The 26,506-nt window shown below is 38.5% G+C and overlaps 1 protein-coding gene across 1 annotated transcript; it reads right to left on the reverse strand.

The window, feature by feature from the left end:
* Positions 1-701: 701 nt before the first annotated feature.
* Positions 702-25,810, reverse strand: LOC105395434 (trithorax group protein osa). Its single transcript, XM_048628098.1, has 20 exons — positions 25,514-25,810; positions 25,169-25,246; positions 24,861-24,961; positions 23,629-23,779; positions 22,957-23,051; positions 21,285-21,422; positions 19,681-19,821; positions 19,147-19,266; positions 18,608-18,698; positions 18,201-18,288; positions 17,651-17,800; positions 9,917-9,999; positions 9,279-9,365; positions 8,929-9,010; positions 8,361-8,431; positions 6,615-6,701; positions 5,576-5,608; positions 5,011-5,138; positions 3,829-3,914; positions 702-2,340 (listed from the first exon to the last, which is right to left on the reverse strand). Exons 1-20 carry the CDS (start codon positions 25,601-25,603, stop codon positions 2,096-2,098), a joined length of 2,145 nt encoding a protein of 714 aa, XP_048484055.1. The 5' UTR covers positions 25,604-25,810; the 3' UTR covers positions 702-2,095.
* Between the last annotated feature and the right edge of the window lie 696 nt (positions 25,811-26,506).

Consider the following 26,506-nt stretch of genomic DNA (forward strand, 5'->3'; position numbering starts at 1 on the left):
ACAAAACGTGAAACATATTGTCATCGTCAAAATCTTAAATTCAATGGTAATGGTGTTCTAATCAATTACACTTAATTATATCTTTTCATCTAGTTTTAACCCATGGTTTACAATCATATTAAGAACATACCTACTATACATAATTAGTAGGTTATTATTGCTGAATCATAATATTATCTGAAGGCCAATTTTCTTGCTTATAAAAACACCTAGTATCAACTGTATCAATATTAAATAATATTGTTATGAAAAACTTCCAGTTTCAAACAAATAAAAATCATTGGTGCTATATAATATTAAACAGTGGCAGGCCAGTGTCATTGCAAAGCAGTACCATGACTTTAGCATATCAAAGAGTTTACAATACAAAAATGAAAAAAAGTTTACATTTTCTCGCATACAAAGTGGCGTCTCTAGCAGGAAGTATCATGAAACTTTTGACAGAAAAGGTATGCACATGACACACAGAAAACTTAAACAGTTATTCATGAGGTAAACTGTAAACACCGAAATAGACATTAATTGGCATAATATGGTCAACAGAGAAATGTATTTATATGTCACAGCAACCGTAATAAAAAATATAGTTTTTTTTTTCCATTATCGTAGGTATATCGGTACATTCTACAACACATACATTTAATGGCAGTTACGTCGCTTTTTAAAAGCATTCTATAAACTTTCCCTTATTTATCCTTTTGGATTTACATCGATTACCTATCTTTTTTATATCGCTTGTTTCAAAGTGGTTTATTATATTGTGCTAATTAATCTTGAGTATTTTATCGCATTTTTTAAATATGGACCTGTAGGGCTAGTACGGGGCGCATTTAAGACGTGACAAGAGTTTTGCATCGCGCTCACTCACATCGCGCAGCCTCAAGAGCGAGCGCGACCGAGAACTTTTGTCACGTCTTAATAGCGCTCTGTGCTACATGGGCTGTGTGGTCATAACATTGAGTGGTATTATTACAACTATTTTGGTAGGTAATAGCATAAAATATGATGTAACAAGTTTACACACAGTCTTAAACATATTTCGATCTTTCTTTATAGTCATAGCTACATCTATAATCCTGAATGTAGGTATATGTATGATGGTTAACATTATAGTATATATCCATATAACAACCAATCATGTCAAGTAATTCAATAAGTATTTATTCTAGTGATTCGATATAAATACACATTTACGCTTCCATTTTTATACAAAACATACTTTTGGTCACACATACAACGACTAACAATTTGAATGAGTTAAAAGCATAGATACTATAATTTATCTATGGTAAAGACCCTTGCTACTCTAAGATTTTTTTGATAAACAGAATTTAATTTTTTTGTATATTTTTCGTTTTTTTTACAACATTTTAAGACTTAATTCATAACTATTCGGAAGATCCTATGCAGATTGTAGAAATATTTACAACTAATATATTTTTTACATGTATGGGGTATGTGTTTTAAAACTATATTAAAATATGGACTTCATATATTTAACAACCTGCATAGAAATAGTAATTAAATGACACAGCCGTACTACGTGTAGGAATTTTGATAAATAATTCTACTTATTCGAAAGGAGAGAAACCATACTGCACGTATTGGAAATAAAGCTATCTATTCTACATCTTTATTCGACAATATTCTGAAAAAATGAATAATGCAACTGCCATTTGGTATTTTTACCGATTTTGGCATGTTTATATTTTTTAAATCCTTTTCTAGCGAATACCTCAGTAAAGCTATGATTAGTATTTCGCATGCCAAAATTCTGCTTGTTTAGTTGTTTGACTGTGTGCTAAAGACATTTATACGAATATGTCTCTATATTTTTATATATGCCAAATGCAAAGTTCTTCTTTTACTTTTAGTCCACAGTTTAATCAAACTAAACCGGTCATCTGGGCTACACTGTACTCAGTTAAGCCAAGCTTCTTCATCGTTTAGTCGAAAACAAACAGAATTTCATCATCCTTTCAGAAACGTCAAGTAAAGACATCTACATAACACAAGTGCAGTAGGCACACGCAGTCAGCTAGCTCTTACTATAATATCTAGTGTGATAACTTTCGTAGAACTTGATCCTTGTCAGTCAGGCATCCTGCGATATGCTCTCTGCTACCTCTGCCTCGGGTTTGACTTCTTTCTCCTCTGAGCTCCTGGTAGGTTCTTCGGCCTTCGGCTCCTCCTTCGGCTGTTCTTTCGGCTCTGTCCTTTCGGCTGAAGGTCTCGACTCGTTTGATATAGAGCTGGATGTTAGGCTGTTCGGCTGGGAAGAGTCTTTGCTGGCTGGCTCTTGGGAATCTCGAGATTCAGTTTGGCTTTTCTCTTTGGAATCTGGAAAATGTAATGTATTATTAGATACGTTTCTTGATTATAGAGTACACTGACGGCCTAGTGCGGTATTTTTTAGCTTACTCGTACATAAAGTGGCGTCCGTGGAGGAAATGATAGAAATACTTTTGAAAGAAGAGCCTGAAACCGGAATTTCAAAACCGATTTTGAAAACCTTCCGGTTTTGCACGCCCTAGACACTAAACACTATTTGTTTTACGAAACTGTTAAAACTAACTAAATGGATAAAAAATGCAGTATCTATAATATACTGTGATATGCGAGAACTTTGCCCTGTTCACTTATTTCTAGTATATCTACAATAATACCTAAAACTACATAGGTACCTGTATTTTTACTATTCTATAAATCTACAATTAAAAACAACCATGTACTCACAACAAAAAAGTAAAAATTTTGAACTTAAAAATCTTCTTGTCTTAAAACTTGTTTTGACATTATTTTTTTGCCGCGCCAATATAACAGTTGTAACTGTTCCCACGAAAATTCTTCTATAGTAGGAAAATAAAAGCTATGAAGAATTAATCAATATAGGCTAAGGCAAGATAATTGACAACATTTCAAAATTTTATACAGTGGAAATTCGAAAACCATTTAGAGATATGGCTCTAATATTCACAAAAAAAAATGATTCCGATTTTTCTTTTGATTTATTTCAGAGAAAAACATAAAAATCTAAATTATCATTCGTGACATCACGATGTGGCATAATAATTAAACGGGCTTTTACTTCTAAAACATAAACAAAAAAAAACATGTTATGTCACTTTGACAATGACAATGACAAACATCACTCAAATGTCTGTCACTTTTATGTGTCCTTGTCAATGACGGAAGTTCGTGATTGGTCCTTGCCACAAAATAAAGTTGAAGTTGAAGCTGATTGGTCCTTGTTCATGTCAAGTTAATGTCATCCAACTTTTTTTTTTAGGTTAGGCAGGCAACGAAAATATTTTTATCCCAAGCCTCGACGTGACGTCACTCATACTAAAAATATTTTGAACTTTGAAATCAAAAAAATATATTAAAACATAGAAATATTAAGAAATAAAAAAATACGGGTCATCTAAATTTGTGATATCTCGTCGAAAATAAAATAAAATCGGTGAGCATTTTATTTGAAATGTTGTCAATTAGGCACGTGGTAGCTCAACTGAAAACGCACTTTTTTCACATACAAAAAGAACTTTTTTTTGTTTTGCAAAGGTAGAATGGCAAGGCACAAAGTGCTTAGCACGGGCCACAAGACGCCCATGACAAGACGTGTCAACAGTTCTCTCATTTTGAGAGAAAGAACTTACGCTAAGTTATACTTTCATCACGTCTTGTCGTATGCGTCTTGCTAATTATACATGATGATTAAGGTGTTAGAATATCAAGACCACATTAGTAAAAGGAGTATGTAATTAGTAAGTTTATAGTGTTAATCGATTTAAAACCTAAAATGTATAGACATAAGGTATAACTCACCAGCGCTGGTCGTCGCCGGCCACGGTTTCCTCACAAACATGTTCTCTACGATTCTGTCTATGTCCTTCTCGGTCGGGTTCGGTGGTCTGGAACAAAACATCATAAATTAAACAAAGAATAACAGAAGGAACCTAAAAATGCTTAAATTAAAAATGGCCGACGCACACTAAACTAAGGTACCAGGACAGCATAGACGCAAGAAAGTCCATCGAGCTCTTTCCTACTAGACCGTAGAATCACACATTTAAATTTAGAACATAGGATCGAAGATAGCGACCTCTAGGATCTAAATGGCACAGGGTACAAATCAGTAAGGGCGCCTTCAAATTAGTCGCTGCAGCCGCGCTGCTGTCAAAATCCATATAAATTTTGTAATTTAAAAGATGCGCGACTGCAGCGCTGCAGCCGCGCTGCTTCCGCGCGACAATTAGAGACTAATTTGAAGGCGCCCTAAGGGGCAGAGAAACCTGACCACTCTCATAAACATTGTTACTATGAGAGGGGGGTCAGGTTTCTCTGCTCATGATCGTACCAGGACAGCATAGACGCAAGAAAGTCCATTGACATCTTATCTACATGACCTGCACTTCAAACAATAGATCTTCGAACTCAACATCGAAGTTACCGACGTCAGCTCTAGCATGTAAAGTACCAGGACACCATAAAGCTAAGACAGGCTCACCGCTCGGGCTGCTCCGGCCTCACTATGGGTATGGCGGCGGTGGGGCGGCGCTGCGTGCGCGGCAGCGGCACCGCCGGCGGCTCGGGCTCCTCGTGCGTGTAGTACGTCACGCCGCCCGCTTGGGGTTCTATATCCATGCTTACTAAGGAATCTCAATACTAAAACCATATAATCTTGCATTCTTACCAAAATGGCTGCGGCTTCAAAATAATTTCGACTAATTAAGCAAGACGCATTTCAATCCAAGTTACCAGGACATGATAGACGTGAGAAGGTCCATAAACCTCCTTCCGACATAACCCACATATAAGACATTTGAATTTAGAACACCGAATCAAAATTTCCGACCGCTAGCATCTATACCAAGGTACCAGGACAGCATAGATGCAAGAAGGTCCATCGAACGCTTTCCTACAATTTCAAACTTTTGAATTTGGAACACACGCGATGGCGCTCCAGTATCTAAAGTACCAGGATAGCAAAGGCTGCAAGGGGCTCACCGCTCGGGCTGCTCCGGCCTCACTATGGGTATGGCGGCGGTGGGGCGGCGCTGCGTGCGCGGCAGCGGCACCGCCGGCGGCTCGGGCTCCCCGTGCGTGTAGTACGTCACGCCGCCTGCTTGGGTTGCCTGTGAAGGGGAGATATTGGTTAGAAGGATGACTTTTTGAAGAAGTTGAAAATTGTCTTTGGGGGGGTATTTTGAAGTGTATTTAATTTGTTTGTAGCTGTGTAGGTACAGTTAACATAAATGTGATATTTGAAGTCATAATTATTGTATTATAATTACCTATAACAAGAAACATTTCAACTTCATGCATGTGAAAGTAAAAGATATTACGTAGATTGTGCTGTGCTTTAACTACCAGACTATTGACCCCACAGATAAAGAAACAATTTTAAAATGGCGGCCCTTATGTAAGTGACAGTAGGAAGGAGTATTTATATCTATTAAGTATGGAGTATCTCTCCCCCATTTTCTTATTCTTTCTTTATCTGTACTCGTAGGTATAATTATAACAATTCATAAAAGTAATCAATACAGGATAAAGTACAACTAATACTAACCCCAGGATTTTGGAACGCTTGTGGTGTATTTATCTGTAACAACGTGATAACAAAGCTAATAAGATGCGGGTATATAGGAGGGACTTATTTACAAAGGGGCAAGTATGTCCGATTTTGTTTTAAATTAGTCATAACTTTTCTGGCATAACATTAATGTAATGCGTGTGATTGTAATATGATTAATTAGCAACAGCGCTTTTACTCGCATGTTTATCCGATAATTTGTGACTAAAACAAAATCTGACATACTTGTAATATTGAAATAAAAAATAAACTCAGGATCAAGATTCTACAAAATCAATTTATAACTTAGAAAAGGTAGTCATAGAAGGCATGATAATAGTGGGTTGGACAGAAGAATATGAAGTTTAAATTATCTAAAAGCACAAAGGACATTTAATGGCTTTGGTTCATTCAATTATTAGGTATATCAGCAAAGTTTTTATGTGACGTGCGCCAAAAATATACCAAGCAAACAGAGCATATTATGTTGTGAATACGTCTTTGAACGTTGCATGTAATGTTTGTATAGAAAACACGTACATACACACAAAAAATGCATCTACGTGCGTTCATGCGACATACAATGCAGCGTAATATGGGGCAGTGTGAGTACCACTACATATGATCTGAAAGCGTTACATATTTGCAAGCAGCGACTACTAAGCTATGATATCGTTACTAGTAACCAGGGTACTGTCTAGTTCATTAATTTACCTCTAACCGGCCTGCCAAGAGCGGAGATCAATGCGAAGGATTCTCCTTTAGTTTTGCAGAAGGCCTTAGTCGGTATTATGTACAGTTATGGCCAAACTTCTTCGCAATGTTTGAGCGACTGAAAGACTGACTAAACCTACTGACTGGCTCCCACGACTTTTTCCTATCTTTCTTACCCTTCCCTCCAAACCATACCTCACTCCAAAACAAAAAAATCACAATTTAACAAATTTTGCCAAGAACTTTGGCCATAACTATCATGTTTATACATATGAATGACCGAAGCAAGTACCAGGCTGGCATAAAGCTGTGGGATACTCACATACTGGTGTTGGTACAACTGGTGCGGGTAGGCGGGCGGCTGCGCGAACATGGGCGCGCCCGCGTATACTCCATTGTTAGCGCCCTGCTGGTTAGACAAACATCACCTTGTAGCGCGGCCACTGTGCTCAATACTGTTACTGTTACTTATGGGATAAAAGTATCTCCCTTCTTACGAGAAATACAACTTGCCAAATATACTATCAAAAGTAGCTGTGGCTTATTGGCAATAATTCCATATTTTTACGGATAGTGATCTTTATAATTACCACTTCTGTAATTTTTCTACCAGGTTATATATGCAAATAAAATCTAATATTTATTCTAATAAAGGTGACATATATTTACTTATAAGAAAAAGTTTAAACACTTTTTTTAAAGTAGGTAAGTCACGTGTTTGTATTTTTTCAGTGGCCGAGCTAGGTAAACGTCACTTGTATGTGGAGCTTGTAATGTTATGCTATCTCTTTCATATTCATTGAGATATTTGTTGTTATCTCTTTCACGCTTGTTAAGCAGTAAATCCATGAATGTATTGCTGAAAATGAATGATGATTCGTCATTGTTATGATTGCCTAGTAGGTATATGCTATAACATTTAATGGTATATAATAAATATATAACATAAAAAATAATAAATATATATCAGGAATAAATATAAAATATGTTTACATAAATGATGAATATAAGACTAAGTACATTAAAAAAACAACATTTAAATTCAAATAACAAAACATTCAAAGAATAAGTAACAAAAATAAGCATACACAGTTAACATACATGAACTAAAACGAAATACAACGTAACAAAATAACCCAAAACCGAAAATACATGTGCACATATACAATACATAATATGTGTTGTGTATATAAGTAACCAAAAACCACACCAAGTGCTCAGAAGCGAAGGCATAAAGAAAAAGTGCAAAATGATTTTGAATTGGGAATTGGGAATCATGAAATTATTTAAAGTGTATAAATATTTATGTGATATGTAAAGGTATAAATTAAATGTTAACATAATGGATTAGATTGAATATTTAGGAATATATAATTTGTTAATGATAGATAAAGATAAACATTCCTGTCTTGTTCTAGTAAATATGAATAAATCAGAACCATCTTCAACAATATTCACATTTCAACATTCGAGGTACCCTGTATCATTTATTTATCCTTTACTTACTTTAAAAACACTGATAAGATACAGGCAGCAGTATCAATTTTTCGCTAGTATTATGTACTATCATGATCTTCAAGTTAGAAGATGGTATTGCCCATCTCGGGAATCGAACCCTGGACTCCATGGAGTGTTTTGGTTTTTACCACTACACAAATTCGATAACTTTCTTCTAGGTCATAAAAAATACTCAAACATAGATGGCGCTAGTGTCATATGCCATGTATGGCGTCCTCAAAATAATTGCCATAACGGGCACCGATAAAAAAAACAATTTACCAAAATAGCGGCCGTCACATAACTCCCATTTATGTAGCAAGGAGCATCCAGCATACGAATAGGACTAGATCGAAATAGTACATCCGTCATTTTCATATTGATTTCTTTATATGCGCAAACAAAATGCCGCTTGTCACAACATGATGATACTCCTCACACAAGCACAGGAAAGAAAGATTCCATCCGCCATTTTCATATTGTTTCTTTATCTGCACTTACTATACCTCTATATATCAGACCGCTTCACTAGCGCCATCTATGACGTCACCTATATTATTGCTATACATACCTGCATGTACTGCGCCGGCATCATGCCCGAGGGCGGGTACCCCTGCGCGGGGGGGAGCTGCGCCGCTGAAACTAGAGGGGAAGTAACATTAAGACATCTCGTCAATACCTTTGTAAATTCGTGTAACGTAGGTATCCTAACTAATATTATAAATGCGAAAGTAACTGTGTCTGTCTGTCTGTCTGTTAGTCTTTCACGGCAAAACTACTGAACGGATTTGAATGAAATTTGGTATACATACTGTCTAGAACCTGGGAAAGAACATAGGCTACTTTTTATCCCGGAATTCCCACGGGAAAACTTTTAAAGGCGAAGCGAAGCGCGCGGGAACAGCTATTTGTAAATAAAATAATTTTAAGTTATGAGGAGGAGTCAAATTACCGTCTAATCTTAGGTTGAAGAGTTACCGTTGTCTGGCATAAAATTTGGCGCTGCGGAAATTACCATAAAATATTTTGCTTTTATTTTATTGTAGAACGATGACAGAATATTTAATGGAACGGCGCCCCGTTCTAGCCCTTCTGTACTAGCTTTACTTTTCTAATACTGTGTTTAAGTTAGTAGTTACCCATGGTGTGCGGCGGCATGTTGTGTATCTGGTGGTGCGGGTGTTGAACTAGCTGCTGCTCCATCATGCCTAAACGCACCTGCTGAAGAGAAAAATAAAGGTTTTACATTGATACTAACTGCAAACATAAACCATGTTCACAGTTTGAGACGATATTTCACAGGTGCATAAGGTGTTTGACACAATGTCATGTTTTAAGGTGCAAAAGGGTAAACTAAGGCAAAAGGGGGTGACACAGGGGTCATTCTAAACAACGTTTGTTCCAAGAGTTTTGGAAATTCGCGAAAAAAATATTTTGTTCTCCATACTAAAAAGTCACGTTTACCAACAAAGTTTCTATGCTAGGTTACCTGTTGGTTGTGCGGCTGCGCTATCGTCTGGTGCGGCGGCGACGGGCCGTGCTGCGGCTGCGTCACCGCCGGCGTGCGGTGGACCTGCTACAAACAAAATTACATAAATACGCTACCCAAGTGGTAATGTTATTTAGTTATTTTACAGGGGTGGATAGGTAAGGGCACATACTTTTCTTCAGTTTTATCTTTGTAATAAACCTTTGTATGACCCTAGTTCAAATATTTTGTGTTTAAACAACCAGACCAGATCTTTGGAATTAAGTACACCAATTCAAAGTATCTCAGCGTGCTCTGGAAGTCTGGCTGGAGTCATGTCCTATGAAGTACTTTAGACGAATCAGTAGCCAGTAGTCACTGGCTGTACATGGAAGGTCTATGATACTATATTGTAGCGCTCTTAGCGTGAATCTACGGACTTAGTATATTCAAAGGCCTAAGTGGAGTGCAGCCGTGGGATCCAAAGAAACCAGAAACCTAAACCCCTCTCAGTTTCAACGACACTCTAGAAGATATCAGATTTAAAAATGACGTTAGGTCATCGAATTTTAATTAAAGAAACTAAGGTTTTGGCAGCGCTAATATTAGAATTTGTGCCTTCAGAATCGACATCAGTGTCTTGTTCCTATCATTAATACCTGATGCATAATCTGCTGCTGCGGCGGCGCGGGGCTGCCCTGGTGCGCCGGCGCCGGCGCGGGCTGCTGGTTCGACGGGAACTCTGCAACAAAATAACAAATACATGGTTTAAATATAGTCTGGTCTTTGGAGTTTTTTTTACAGTTTTGGAAGAGAGTATTTTATCCCGATCTCATTAGTCTAATTTTTAAATTGACGTGCGTTGCCTATCTCTGAGGTACAGATATTGTTTAATAGACAGAATGTGATCATCGCTAATCCGGATAGGATATACGGGTCAAAATCAGAGAGGTGAGCATTTTAGGTTTTCAAATATCTGAGAAATTAAGTTTTATTTTGAAGAAAACTAACAAGTGGAGTCTGTTGTGGCATTTGTAATGAACCTATCCTGTGATGAGGCATGCACAAAATTATATATTTTAGAAATTATACCTGTTAATAAGAATAATGACAGGGTCAAGAGTCATTTCGGGAACACTTTTAATTATTTTTTAAATAATAATATAACGAACACGTTTAAGAATCCCCTTCAAGAAATTGTAATTAACCTTTTCCTAAATCAGAAAATATTATTATTTTGATTTTTTTCATAATGAAAACACTTATTTTTCAAATTACTCTCCATAAATTTCCAATTTGTGCAAATTTCGTTCCATAATTTCAATTTATTGTATACATTTTTGCACTACGTTATATATTAATAATATAAATACAAAGGTTTCAAGATAATTTAATGCTGTATATGCAAGATTTAATCATAGCATTACATAATAGTGACTTATTTGCCGTTTTTGTGATGTTCCCGAAAATTATGGGAGTGTTCCCAAAATGACAACGAAGTTCCCTAAATGACGTTGACCTTCCCTAAATGAACGCAAAGCTAGGTTTTTGGAACATTTGGTGTATGAAAATAATATAATCATCATCATCATCATCTCAGCTATAGGACGTGCACTGCTGAACATAGGCCTCCCCCAATGATTTCCACCTTGTCCGATCGGAGGCGGCCCGCATCCAGTGCTTCCCCGCGGACTTGACTATATCGACCGTTCATATCCCGGGGGCCGCCCAACAGTGCGCTTGCCAGTACGTGGTCTCGAGGACTCTTCTGCTTAACCGAAGAGTTTGAGGAAGTTAAAAGCGCTATGTCCTTCATGAGCGGTCAATACGACGATTTACACAAAAAAACCGATGAAATGTGTAAGAAGGTGAGCGTCATGGAACACAAACTCGAACAGGTTGAGCAACAAAACTCCCGCATCTCCCAGCTAGAGCGAAAACTGGACGATATGGAGCAACAGGCACGACAAAATAATGTCGAGATAAGTAACCTCCCGGAAAAGCGAGGAGAAAATCTACTGTCTATCGTCAAGACATTAGGTGACAACATTAATCATCCGCTGGCTCCCCAGGATGTTGTCTCGGTACATAGAGTTCCACAAGCGAACCCAACAAGTACCCAGCCGAAGAATGTTATTGTCAAGCTGGCTACCCGAGAGCTGAAGGACAACTTTGTCTCCGCCGCTCGAAAAGTCAAGGGAAAACTTACATCTGAGAGTCTGAACATACCTGGTTCGCAGCAGAAGGTGTATGTCAACGAGCACTTGACGTTGAAAAATAAATCAATTTTTCGTAAAGCACGAGAAACTGCAAAGACCAACGGATACCGCTTTGTGTGGGTCAAGCACGGCACCGTGCTCGTGCGCGCTGCTGAAACAACCCCCGTGCTCGCTGTCCGCTGTGAGGAGGATCTCACTAAACTCAAACCCCGTATCGCTTAGTTTATTGTGCCTTTTTGTCTATCTATATTTAGTATGTATGCATAACTCACAACTGCTGCACCGATTCCATATATGTCCTATACACTGGTTCATTAATATACACTTATTGCATTTAATAATTATTGTTTTGAGTGCCTTTGCTTTCTCCGATCAGCTACTCAATTTCAATGTGACTTTCAAATACAAAACAAATATTACAAAAATTGCCTATGCTTACACTACACTAATAAGTTATCTCCAAAAAACTATCAGATATGAACTAATAACTAAGAAGTTTGCCTGTGCTCTCAAATATCAAATATATTTGTATGTGTGTATCTATGCTTACTTTAAACAACTACCAAACTTGCATGAACTTATCAAGCCTAAATATCGCTTAAAGCAATTACCACTGAAAACTATTATTGTGTTTTTTATCTTTGTAATTACTGTATTTAAAAAATATACACAAGTTCACATGATAATCTATTATTTAGCTAAGGAATCACTTGTTTACGTTAGGGTGAGTACCAATGGATGAAACCATTTCTATTTACTATCAAAACTGTCAAGGTCTAAGAACCAAATTAAACACACTGTACATCAATATTTTGTCTGAATGCTACGATATAATTGTCTTAACAGAGACATGGTTAATACCGACCATAACGGATAATTTACTCACTGACAGTAGGTACATGGTGTTCCGGTGTGATAGGGACCGCTCGGCTACAGGCAAGAAGGACGGCGGCGGGGTGCTGGTGGCGGTGCGGCGCGGCCTGCAGGCGGCGCGCTGTCCGCTGCGGCCGCCCGCAGCAGCTGACCCGCTGCCCCCTAACATCGACCACGTAACTATTGAACTTCCCTCCAATAAACAAAACAAGCGACACGTTCTCTGTGCAATTTACATTCCGCCTAAACAAGTCTATGACACTTATAACATATTATTTGAACATTTTAAGAACACCCTTATGTCGTCCGACATAGATCTATTTTACATTGTAGGAGATTTTAACTTGCCCACGATCAACTGGGAACTGGATGGACTGCATTCAGTGAAACCTTTTCTGACTAAAGATAGTGGTATCATAGATCGACTCTTCTTGAATTTTGTATCCTTTATGAACATATTGCAACACAATTACTTAAAAAACATCAATGAACGTACACTGGACTTGTTCTGCAGTAACTGTAACATAAAGTCGTGTGAGCCCCCGCTCGGCGCGCTCGTGCCGCCGGACGCGCAGCACCCGCCCCTCCGCCTGCTGGTCCCCATCAACTTGTGCAGCAAGCCCATGGCAAGTCACTCAGCCCCCCGATATAGGTTTCTCGAAGCTAATTTTGCGACAATCAATAATGACCTTAGTTCCATAGATTGGTGCAAAGTGTTAAGTGACTCACCTGTAGATATAGCCGTAAACACTTTTTATGAACATTTGTACAAAATAATAAAAGAGCGTATACCTTGTCGGCCGGTCAAATCAAGCGAATTCCCCATTTGGTTCTCCCGTCCACTTATTCATCTATTTAAAAATAAAAATAAGGCGTGGATAAAGTGGAAGACATATAATAATCCGTCAGACTATGAAACGTTTTCATTGTATCGTACCCGTTTTAAAAAAATGTGTAAGACTTGTTTTGATAAATATATAGATTCTGTAGAAGATGGGTTGCAAAATGATATTAGATTGTTTTGGTCTTATGTAAAAAGTCGCAAAGGCAAATGTGGTGTCCCTGACACAGTAACTTTTCTAGACAAAAGCACCGATAAGCCTGAGGAGGTATGTGATTTTTTCTTGCAATATTTCTGTTCGGTATACGAAAAGAGTAACACAGTCAGACACAATTGCGATATGACCTTTCCGCTCGATAATTTAAGTAATGATATTATTTCTGATTTGACTTTTTCCAAAGACAAAATTATTAAAGCCCTTAAATCCCTTGATGTGACCAAGTCTTCTGGCCCTGACGGTATTCCACCATTTTTCCTTAAGCATACTGCAGAGGTCATCTCTGATCCGTTGACTATTCTATACAACAGGTGTATTCACGAAGGGACCCTACCTCAAATTTGGAAAACTGCTAACGTAGTACCAGTATATAAAAATGGCAGCAAACATAATGTGGAAAACTACCGTCCTATTTCATTGCTGTCCACCTTGTCAAAGGTACTCGAAAGGCTTGTTCACGACGCCATTTATCCTACTTTGCATCCTATCATAATACCTGAGCAACATGGTTTTGTTAAAAAAAGGTCAACTATAAGCAATCTTATTGTGTATACTAACTTTTTGTTTGAAAGTATGGATAACCGAGTTCAAGTAGACGCAGTGTACACAGACTTCTGCAAGGCTTTTGACAAGGTGGACCATGTTTTGCTTATGCGTAAGATTGCCTATAACGGTATACGAGGCAATTTACTGCGCTGGTTTAAGTCCTATGTCACCAACAGAACACAGAAGGTGGTTATAAATGGTTTCACTTCTTCCTCCGCTATCACCGTCTCATCTGGAGTGCCCCAGGGGTCCATTTTGGGTCCACTACTCTTCATTTTGTTCATAAATGATATCCACAAATGTTTTCAACATTGCAGCTACCTTTTATACGCTGACGACCTCAAATTGTTCCGTAGGGTTTATACAGATCAGGACTCACTATTGATTCAACAAGATCTTGACCGTTTGTCTACTTATTGTACTGAAAATAGATTACAGCTTAGCATACCTAAATGTAAAACTATAACCTTTACAAAGAAGAAAAATATAGTAAAATATACCTACAGCTTACTTAACATTCCACTTGAAAAGGTTTCAGATATAAAGGATCTCGGCATAATTTTGGACACTAAGCTTAACTTGGATGCACACATAAACAATATTATTAATAAAGCCTTCCAGCTATACGGTTTTGTAATGCGCACATGCAATAACTTTAAACGCTCAACTACATACCTAAGTTTATTTAAATCCTTAATTAGGTCTCAATTAGAATATGCCACGCCCATCTGGAACCCCTACTATGATAAGTACAGTGAATGTATTGAATCGGTGCAGCGTAAGTTCATTCGTTCTGTAAATTATAGATGTCATAATTCCAGAATTTCATACCACAACTCGCTTATTAAGTACTCTTTACTTTCCTTGAAAGATCGACGACTTCTTTTGGACTGTATGCTTCTCTACAACGTAACGCACAATAAATTTGATTGTACTTACATCACAAACAATATATACTATAGAATACCCAGTACTTCCCAGCGCATCAGAGACAAATATCCTCATCAATTGTTTGTGACCAACCTATGCAGAACAAATGCAGGCAAGAGAGCTCCATTGTATAGACTAGTGCACTCCTACAACGAGGATTTCCTCGATGTTGACATATTTAATTTGTCTCCTGGTAGATACAAGTTGGCAATATTAAACATTATTTCTAACAAGTAGCCTGCATTTTCATTTAGACATATGGGATAAACAGTGGTTTAGCTTATATGTTTGAATGAGGATGTAGGATGTACCTACCTAATAATAAATTAGTCAACAGTGTTTATGAAACAACCTTGATGTATTCTTTTATGTAGTTGTTGTAGCAAAAACAGTATCTTAAGTATTTCATTGTGTATGATTTAACTGTGGAAAGCGGTGCTGGTTGTACAATTACCTAATTTTATTTGATCTTTGTTATTTAAGTGCTATATATTGTACAATTGTTTGCTTTTCCCAATAAAATAAAATAAAAAAATAAAATAACCGACCATCAGTCCTTCGAGCAATGTGTCCGGCCCACTGCCATTTCAGCTTACTGACTCGATAAGCTATGTCGGTTACTTTGGTTCTTCCACGGATCTCTTCATTTCTGATTCGATCACGTAGAGACACGCCGAGCATAGCCCTTTCCATAGCTCGCTGGGTGACTCCAAGCCTAAAGTTAGAGACCACGTCTCGGCACCGTAGCTCATCTCTGGCAACACGCACTGTTCGAAGACTTTCGTCTTGAGGCACTGGGGAATTTCGGACGTGAAGACGCTTCGTAACTTCCCAAACGCTGCCCAGCCAAGTTGGATTCGCCGAGTGACCTCTTTCTCGAAGTTGGATCTTCCTAGTTGGACTGTATGTCCAAGGTAGACGTAATTTTCCGCCACTTCAAGAATCGAGTTCCCTATAGATATTGAGGTGGGCGCTACCTGAGAATTGGCCATGATTTTCAACTTGTCCATATTCATCTTGAGGCCTACCTGTTGGGAAACCCGATTGAGGTCAGCATTTTGCTGAGGTCTACCAACGATTCTGCCATAACCACGATATCGTCGGCAAACCGAAGGTGAGAGATGTATTCGCAGTTGATTACCGAGTTCTTCCCAGTCTAGGAGCTTGAAGACATCTTCCATCGCATTAGTGAAGAGCTTCGGAGATACTTATAACATCTCTTTGTCTCACACCTCTCTGCAATGGAATTGCTTCCGTAGTCTGGTCCTGTACTCAAACTGACATGGTGGCTTTTCTATACAATCACTCCAACACGTTGTAAGGCCTTGTTGTCTCGATCGAATCAAAGGCCTTCTGATAGTCCACAAACGCTAAGGTTCTATTCTATTCTCTGTGGGGGTGCAAGTACCTGCACCTGGCTCTCTCGAGTGGAACCTTTGCGCATATCCCCAAGGTCTAAAATGCCTTCCTAAGCTTGGACCATTTCCCACCACGCTGGTCCAATGCGGGTTGGTGGGTTCACATATCTAGATGTGCTAAATCTGGATATGCAGGTTTCCTCACGATGTTTTCCTTCACCGTAAGAGCGATGGTTTACATTGTGCTTAAGTTAAAATAACTCATTGGTACATGTCAGCGCCGTGATTTGAACCCGCATCTCTTGCGTGAGAAGCGGGCGCTTACCCGACTGAGCTACCAACGCTAAGGTTTTTTCGGACGCCTTTTTTGACTTCCTTTTCTCTTCATTTTCATCGTTCTCCATCTTACTCTTACTAAATTGATACCTAAAACCAAAATTTTGCATGTTTATGGTTTTATAAGCATTAAAGCATCATTTTGCCCAAAAAAATTGGCATTTTAGGAACGTATTCGTCATTTCGGGAACATCTGTCATATACCAGAACGTTCCCGAAATGACCGTTCCTGAAATGATTATTCGTTAAATATTTTCATGTCTCGCTTGACGCCGCCATGTTAAATATTGGTTTTAGAGATTATGAACAAGTGAGCAACAATATTTATAAGAATTTTGCTAAAAGTACGCAAATTTTCGAAAAACTACTTACTAAAGAGCGTTCCCGTAGTGACAGGGAATTAAAGTACGCTTCACACATATGAAATTAAAAGGTACTTACCAACAAAATCTAATATATTTTTTTCGAAAACACAACACACGCCTTTTGCTTTGAATTGTGAACTTTACACTGCTGCTCGCTAACGCCACCTGGCGTGTGTTGTTTTATTTACATCGACCGATATCCACCACGTTCACGGAATGATTTGATAAACGACGGACAGCACTTGAATAGCCAAAATATGAAGAAGTTTTACTTGAAATAATGTAATTTATACGTAAGTTCTTAATTTAATTATACTAAAAGCTAATATTAAAATATGACAGTTTTAAGTGGTAATTAAAAAATAAAATGACTTGTCTGAACTATGAAACATGGTATAAGGACGCATTCCCGGAATGACGATTTAGACCTTTTTTGTTTAAAATCAAATAAAACTTACCATAGCGAAATAAATATGCTGAGTGCGCTGTAATTATATGCACATAACCTTTATTTTGAAATAAGTATTTTAGTAATATCATGTAATAAAATGAGGAAAAACTTTGTCGGAAGCATAATGCTCACCTCTCTGATTTTGACCCATACACACATGCGGTCTTCATCCAGCGCGAGAGTCGTTACATTTGGACTGACAAAACACAGGCGAAGAGTACCCATTATTCGCTAGTGTTTACGTGTAGACATCTTACCTGCATATCTATGCTGCTGCTGCTGCTGTGGTTGTTGCTGCTGTGATTGTTGTTGTTGTTGTTGCTGCGGCGAGTAGGGCTCCGCCAGGGGGCGCTGGCGCAGACTGCTGTAGCGCTTGCTGCCGCGAGCTTCCGCCGTAGGGGCCGATGCTGTGGGGTGAATAAGTATTAATTATTTGAAGATGTTAAATATGTAGATTAGTGATCTAGTAGTCAGACAATCAACAAGGTTTTTCTTGGCTATTCCACAAAATAGAAAACAGATATTCTCAATCAGGGCGTCCTGCTAGTGATGCCATATACCTTCCATCGTACGTAATGTTAGGCACGAGCGGTAGTAAAAAAAATAATTATACGTCACGAAATGGAATTCCACCCAATAGTAAATAACGTTGTGGATGTGACGTGTGATGCCGGTATAGAAAAGGGTTAAAAAACACATGGTTTTAATATGATCATATCTTCATTAGAATATCATGCATCCATCGGATTTCGTTTGTGCTTAGTCATTTCTCCCTTTACTATGGTTATTCCGAGCCATGCTCATTACCTTGTGTGGTTGGCGGCTGCTGCGGCGGCGCGGGCGCCTGCGCCTTGACCGACGGTGCCGGCGGCTGACTGCTGTTCTGTTGAGGCGCCTACAACGATACCGGAATGAAGTTATTAAGAAATAAATTTATTTATTTAATTTTACATAAAACTGAACAGCCTTTGGAAATACTTAAAAAAAGCAAGTCTTCATGTAGTACATAGTCACGTGACCAACAAGTTTCTAAAAAAATTGACTCTCCATTTCTGTTTTCTACTCATATTTTCCAATCGATACGCCCTTGTACAGTGGGCTGTAAATAAATCAGATTTCCTCTTAGTAGCCATTACCCCTCTTAGAGTGGAGTCAAGCTACTATGCAGGTCATTGTACCAGGGCATCAGAGTAACACAGCAGGTAAGTATTTACCGGTGGTTGCGGCGCGGGCTTCTTCCCCTGCGCGGTGGGCACGGGTCGCTGTTGAGCCACCGTCGCGTTCACCTTGCGTTGAGGAGCGGCGCTGGAAGCAAAATTATTGTGTCTTAGTATGAGTTTTATTAACTGAAATGGGGTGCACGAAAGGAGTTTTTTGGGTGAGTTATCCACTGTTTACCTTGCCTTATAAACGTTAGGTGGTGCAGCCTGGGCAGTCAAACACTCGAAAAACTTAAGGCACACAGGTTCCATTCGAGAGAGCCAGGTGTAGGTACAGTAAGGGGTAGAGAATCCTGACCCTCTCAAAAGCATTGTTACTATGAGAGGGGGTCAAGTTTCTCTGCACATGACCGTACTTACACCCCCTATTTTTTTATACTCTTTGCTGCCGCTACCCGGGTTAAATGTCACAATCTGGCGTTTCACCATAAATACAGCTGTGATTGGTGGAAGGCGCATTAAACGAGTTTATCGACCTCGCTGACGAATCTGTACATTGGCCGCTGAATAGAATGTTATATACAATAACTCACCCATTACTCGCATTAACATTAGCAGTGATTGTCAGCCGCTCTATAGCGGGCATCCTGTCTGGCCTCTCCGGCTGCTTCCCAACCGGCGCTGCTGCTTTGTTCACCACCGTCCGCTCTATCCTGTAAACATTATGAAATATACAGGGTGTTAGAAAAAGGGTATGGTACTGAAAGGGGCGTGACTTGAGGGGGTCACTCTGAATGATGCTCGCGGTCAACATCTAACTCTATTCCACATGGTGATAGTGAAGCTGCTTTCGAAGCTTGGGGTCGCGGAGTCGAATGGTGTGTCACGTGTAGTGAGCACTTATGTTTGCCGTGTGTCTGGTTGTTGTTTATCTATGTATGTATTTATGTACATATATCAGCTCTTCGACAACCATATTACAGGCTTTGCTCAGTTTGGGGTCACATGGCCGTGTGTGAGATGACCCAACAATTACTATGCTTTATATTAAATTTGTTTGTTTTTTGTCCTCTCGCTTTAGAGATGTTTGTTTTATTGATTCTAGGTATTATTAGTATTATTCTAACCTCTCCGGGTTCTTCCTCACAGGGTCCCGGCTGCGCGGCGACTTGATGGACGCGTTTCTCTTCAGCTCTGTGGTTCCGTTCTCGAGCGAATGTTCCGAGTTAGGCTGCGACTTGGAGCGCGGGCGGGGCGGCCTCTTCTTACTGAAAACAACATTACATATTTAAAACTTTTTATCATTATAGACACATAAGTTAATTTATCTCAATACACCGCCAAATTGAATCGAAATCCCATCCATGACTGAATTGCTATGGGTACATTGCATTTTTTCTGTAATACAACTTTTAGTGTGTGTGTTAACCGCTGGAGGCGCCACTTGAAATGCAAGTAAACTATAACTATCATACAGATGCACTCTCCAGCCTTCCTCCTCCTTCTTCCTCCAGACGTCCTTAGTCCAGAAATCGACAAGCAAGCGCATAACCCATGAGTGACTACTAGGAAAACATAACATACCTAGAGCTGGCCGTGTTTGAAATGTCCCCACATATTAAAAAAAAAAGCTCTTGAACACTATCGATCCATTCACTTTTCAAGCGGGTACACTACATAATTCCGAATTACTTTTTTACGAATATGAAAATAACGATTTTTAAAATTTCGAATTTCATAGTTCCGAATAATTCACAATCCCGAATTTTAAGTTTCCGAATAACGAAAATCACGAATAGTTTATAAACGAAATTTCAAACAACACATTTATTAAAATGACGAAAGTCAATTTTCCGAATATTATTATTTCGATGTTTCAAAAGTACGATTTTTTATTATATCGAATTGTTAAAATTACGAATTCCGAAGTTTTAATATTCCGAAAATACAAATTCCCGAATGTTTCTTAGTTAACAAGAAATGGTTATATGAATAATGCAGCATAAAGCATAATGCGTATAAAAACAAAATTTTTTAAGCTATATTATGTGAAACGCTTCGCTCCGCTTCGCTGCGCTCCGCTTTGTTTTTTGATATCTATGTGCACCTAACACGCTCCTCCTCGCTTTGCTCGTCGTCGCACCTATCTTTAGGTTTAGGTCCTAAGGTTTTTAAGTTTAAACACCATAAAAATCCTAGCAATTGTTTTGCTCTAAATTTGAAACGCTCCGCTCCGCTTCGCTGCGCTCCGCTTTGTTTTTCGATATCTATGTGCACCTAACACGCTCCTCCTCGCTTTGCTCGTCGTCGCACCTATTTTTTGGTTTTGGTTCTAAAGTTTTAAAGACGTTTATGTTTTTTTGTCAAAATCACGAATTATCATATTTCCGATCGGGATTTGACTTTTTCGTGATTATAATAAATCGGTATTTTATTTTTCGTATATTAAAGTAATCGTATTTTTTAACATTCGTATATTTAACAATCGTAATAACAATATTCGTGATTATAATATTCGAAATTATAATTTTCGTGAATATTCATTCATCATCATTCATTCGTTTTTCGGAATATTTGGGTGTTCCCTTTTCAAGCAACCATTTGTTCATCCGTTCTTCCAAGCCCCAGGCCTACACAAAGATACACAGTACACACTATAACACCCTTCGATTTCGTATAAAAGTCCATCGTGTAAAACTCCATCACAAAGTACCAGGATACCATAACTTACTTGGATCTCTTGCCGGCCGCTTCCAGCTCGGGGAAGTCCTCTAGATTCGGCGGCTTCCTATTGGGCGTGGCGGCGGTGGCTTGTCGCTTGTACGCCTCTTCGTCTTCCCAAGTTCTAGTGTACTTGTTTGGACCCCGGCTGAGAATATTTTACGGGTGTGGTGAGATATTTGGATAGGTATGGTAGGTTATGAGGGGGTTATTGTTTAGGTTCGGGTTAGTTAAGAGGGATTTTGTGAAAACTAACTATGATTACGACTATTATGTGAAAAAAATGTTCAGTAGGGATAAAATCGACATCTTATTTGTATTTAGTTTAGGATAAAAGAGGTTTGAACTTTCATTAGGTTGGTGTAGGTAAAGGAATTATATCCTGAAAGCCATAAAAGCCCTGTTTTTACAAATACTCTAATAATAAATATTCAGGGATAAAAAGCATTTTAACCAACCATTCTATCGGTAGGCAAAAGACTACCATTACAAGATAATTATAATAATGTAAAAAGTATAAATTGTCTCTTACAGCTATGTACATTATTTAAGATCAATTTGGAAAAGCATTTCTGTACTAACTAATATGCCAATTTTTTCCTATGCTTATCTAACTTTTGTTAAAACTCACTCCATTTCACCTAAGCAGCGCTAATCTCTAAGAAAAAAATACTAAGTACATAAAAATACGGGAGTGGAAAAGTGATTAAATATTATGATTATATTATGAAGGAAAATTTAAAAGCACATGCATTTGTTTCTACATTTACCGGAACTGCCGCACCCTCCAATTTGCAATGTAAAAAGATTTAATACATTATTTCCTTTTTTCCTAACAATGTCAGTAGAAGAAATCGCTGTAGGCTTGAAATAAACTTGTATCAAAATATTTACCAGAAGATTTATTTTGATGTAAATAAATAACATATCGCACAGCTGAAAATATAATCAATAGGTACATCATAAGAAAGGATTCAGAGGGATTCATGCACTAAGGGGGTAAATACATAGGCAATACAATACTTTTCTTTTAGTGATCTGCTATACATATGTTGGGAGCGTCATGGTTTAGACGCTTATACTTATTTGTATGTGTAAAAATCATCATATTCATATTTAAACATTATTTTTTTATAATAACACACTTTGATGTTTTATATTTCGAGAACCCAATTGCATTTTTTTTAAATGCCTGATAATAAGCACTTTTATCAATTAATTAAAATGGGTTAGGTAAGTGGCCGCTAACTTATCTACACAAAGCGGGTCAGATCTGGCCATTCTGGTTTTCCTTTATTATAAACATCAACTGTAAAACTATTCAGGACGACGATACGGCACACAACAACCCAACACAACTCGCCGGCTAACACTAAACTTGTAGTTATCTCATTATATAATTTATTTTTTCGCGAATTTTTAAGTTGTTCACAATTACCCCCTGATCACACGCCCTTTCGGCTTAGTATATCCTTTTTGCAATACTCTGTCTATTATATTACTTATAGAAACCGTTTCAGCACTAAGCAACATTCAAGCTCACTTTATACTTATTTTTATTAATTTTTAACCTTTTGTTGTAAACGTATGTGTTGTTTCTGTGTATGTTAGAAATAGATGAATTTTCTTTCTTATTATTTATAGAAACAAAATAACATATACAGGGTGGTGTGTGTAGTTACCCGTATCTTCTGTTGCGTCGCGCGTGCGGCGGTGCGTCTTCATTGCGGATGTCGTAGCCGTAGATGGAGACTAGCTCGTCTCGGGACTTGGGCATCTGTGGGTAGAGGGGTAGGTGTAATTTTCATTGGACTTTTTATAAAAGGATTATTTTATTCTTAAAAGCCAGCCCAAGGTTTGTCACCATGGTGAAATTTGGAGGCTCGCAGTGGCCAAGTATTAATTCATTTGTTAGGGAAGCTAGTATGCAAAAACATAATTATCAATCATGAAATATCGTGATGTGCATATTAAATCAGTCTAAGAGGGAAGCTGATGAGAATCGTATTGTATGGACCTTGACCACTGGAGGATAGGTATTTCTAAATTGATCAGTGACTGTCTCTCTCTTTACACCATCCGAGAGACTCATTTTGTACACCCCAAAGGTTCATCAGCACCAGGCCAGTAATCGTCTACTGCTTGACAGAAACTAGTCTGTCCTCTGTCTTCCTCATCTAGCCACTAAGAAGCTTTACTACTCTGTCCTCAGGCAATCTCATCCATCCACTACCAGCTTTCAGTCTAAGGTTGTCTGTCCATTATAATTTTCTTGTTTATGATATAACCAAAATTGATCATAACATACTTGATCACACAGATGGTTGCACCTGGGCATCAAACCCACCACACACCTGTTCATTCTCATGGTACTTGTCGTGGCTCCACTTATTCGTGGTATCAGAGGGGCGCGGCGGGCGGCGGCGCTCCGGCGGCGCTCCAGGCCCGGACTCCTTCTTCTCCACCGCCGCTTCGGAGGCTGTGGGGTTGGCTGGCTCTTCACCGCTGTGGAGTGGGAGAAAATGATTGTTTTACAAAATATAGAGTAGAGTTTTATGAATAATGTCACTGTGGCTGCTATAAGGGTTCTTGTCAACATCGATTTAATCACAATCACAGCGCAGTATTTAGGGCGAATCGCGATATTGTGATGTTTATCTACATCGATAAAAAACCCATGTAGCTGAAGATGTTGCCAGGTAAATGGGAGGTCATTATGGCAAAAATGGTTCCTAGGCAAAAGTTGATGAGTATGTTGGGTACATTTACATTGATCTCCTAACAGGGAACATCACTGATTGAAATTGCACCATTTAGATAGGATAGGCACTCTGCCAGTAATGTAGTTGTCACTTTATAGAATTCTTATTCTAGATATAGGCTTTTTTGGAAATGTGGAGATCAATTTGACCAACATTTTCATTATTTTTCAGTATAAACATAATTATAGAATTTGCATACAATGATAAAATATAGGCAGATCAGCTCAAGCTGTGCTGTAAGCATAGTGGGATGGTGTCCTAAAGACACAGGCTATCATTTGAGTTAAATCCTTTAACAATATTTTCATAAAAGTGTAGCAAAACAATCAAAACCTGTGTTTCTAATACCTTGCAATAGATTACCATTAATTAAACTGTTTCATGTCAATGACCGAGCTGCTCAGTGGAGTGTAAACTATTTGTTACATTAACTGGATAAACGCGTAAATAGAAAGTGTGTGGTAAACTAAAATACGGCTAATTGCTGTGTGTCTGAGAAAACTTATTTTGTTTACAAAATAACTTTAGCTTCTATCATTATTTTATTATAGCTTGCATGAAGGATAATAAGTACATTTTGTATCCATATTGCATTAGCAAACCATCAATACATAAAGTACAAAAACTTTATCATTCATTTTTGTATTGTTTGGTATCAGTAGCATTTGATTGCAAGCTCTAATGCATCTCAAAATAGTTTCCCTGTGTTTTTCCACAATATAATGTAGTCTATGTATTACTATGGATTATATGTATTGTATTCACCTAACCTCGGTCAACTTTTCAAGTAATTTAGTGGAGGCTTTATATTGTAGATTGTTTACCTTGCGGCAGTTCTATCATCATGCTCATAGAAAGTCCCTCTCTTGGGGATGTACTGAGGGTTGCTCCGGTCCTCGTCATCATCAACTCTCTTTTCTGCCTCCTGAAATAAACAAAACTGAACATTTACATACTGTTAAAATGTAACATTTCTTATCAAGTGTACTGTTACTGATAATGGAATTATGTTAACTACTTTCACTGTTACAATCCAATAGAAAGTTAGCTACTATCGCCAGACAAAAGTACTTAATGTTCCAGGAATTATGATAATCTTATCAGCATACTTGTTGAAGCTTGCAGCACATACCTGACCGTCTTGATCCTTGTCCGAGAGGTCGGACTCGCTCCCTCGGGAGTCGTAGTCGGACTCGGGCGCCGGGGCGTCCTGCAAACAATCAGAAACCTTCAACAACTGCATCCTCACAACCAACACTGGCCGGCGACGTGGCGCGGCTTCACAAAGCTAAAATTAAAGTCCAAACACAAGGGACAACTGCCAGCTAGTGCTTCGGAGCCGTGACCTCGATATGCCGAAAAGAAATGGCCATTCCAACACGCGAAATGAGCGGGAGAAAGTTGACCGTAATACTTTTAGCGCCAAAATGAAAGTCTTAGGAACATTCACTGCGCGCTGCCCGCGCGTAGAACTCACATTCGCGGAGCTGTTTTGCCCATTTTCCTGGGATGCATCCGAGTATTCCCCGGAATCGTCTTGCTCCCGTCTTCTTGCTACCGACGTCATTTTGGATTCCTCGTGGTTCACTTGTAGGACTTCCAGGGTGACGGTTGAAATGCTGAATTTATTACTGAAAAGCGGTCACGTATTCGCACTGGATTCCAGCCGCAACTATGTTTTTTTTCCAGATAACCACGGAAAATCAACGAACGTCAAATAAACAAGAGAGAGCGCGGCCATAAATTACGTTTCATTTTACGCATTCAGTTTTCAATCGTAAATTATTTTGTTTGGCAAAGCTGGCAGGAAAAATTACGTTGAACGTTCCATTCCTAAAATTTACCCCGAACTCCTTATTCTGTGGTTTGCATTAGTGTTTTTTTTCTCTGTGGTTTGCGTCATCGTTGTCATGGGATATTCTTTCATTCTTTGCGTATGATATGACCGAATGAAATGGCAACACTGAATGAATCGAATGTCAATTCTAAGTAGTGATGGGATCCTGTGCGTAGTATTTCTATCGACAATAACTATGCCCAATGATGAAGGCCGACAATAGGGTACGTTGTGGCCCTCTTTGAGAGGAGGATATGTCCAGCAGTGGACAATCATTCATATTATTAGTTACCTTAAAAAAATACAACTATAAAGCAGCATATCGGCAATTTCAACGCAAATCGGGGCCGAAGGACGGGGTAGTGACAAATGCTATGATACAGAAATTACCTACTTTGTAGCTGTGAACGGTGTGATGCAATATTGAATGCTTTATCGCAGTCGGAAGTGACTTTGTTACATTGTCCATTCATTTCCAAGATGAGGTTGGTAGGTAGGGTTTTTATAGGTAATATGGAATATGCCCTTAGACTCAAAATAGATAGGTAGGTACCTATTGCAGTTTCCATACAGTTGCTTAATATAATTAGGTAGGTACTTTCCTATATTGATAAGTATACCTGTGGTAGGTAT

This window comes from Plutella xylostella, chromosome 20 (genome assembly GCF_932276165.1).
Source record: "Plutella xylostella chromosome 20, ilPluXylo3.1, whole genome shotgun sequence".
NCBI lineage: Eukaryota > Metazoa > Arthropoda > Insecta > Lepidoptera > Plutellidae > Plutella > Plutella xylostella.

Excerpts from the sequence above, each read along its gene's own strand:
- LOC105395434 (XM_048628098.1), bottom strand. The coding sequence starts at position 25,603 with ATGACGTCGGTAGCAAGAAGACGGGAGCAAGACGATTCCGGGGAATAC. Across the intron at positions 21,423-22,956 it reads CGACGCAACAGAAGATACGG|CCGGGGTCCAAACAAGTACA; the intron begins GTAACTACACAC and ends AAATATTCTCAG. Across the intron at positions 8,432-8,928 it reads CATGCCGCCGCACACCATGG|TTTCAGCGGCGCAGCTCCCC; the intron begins GTAACTACTAAC and ends CTTCCCCTCTAG.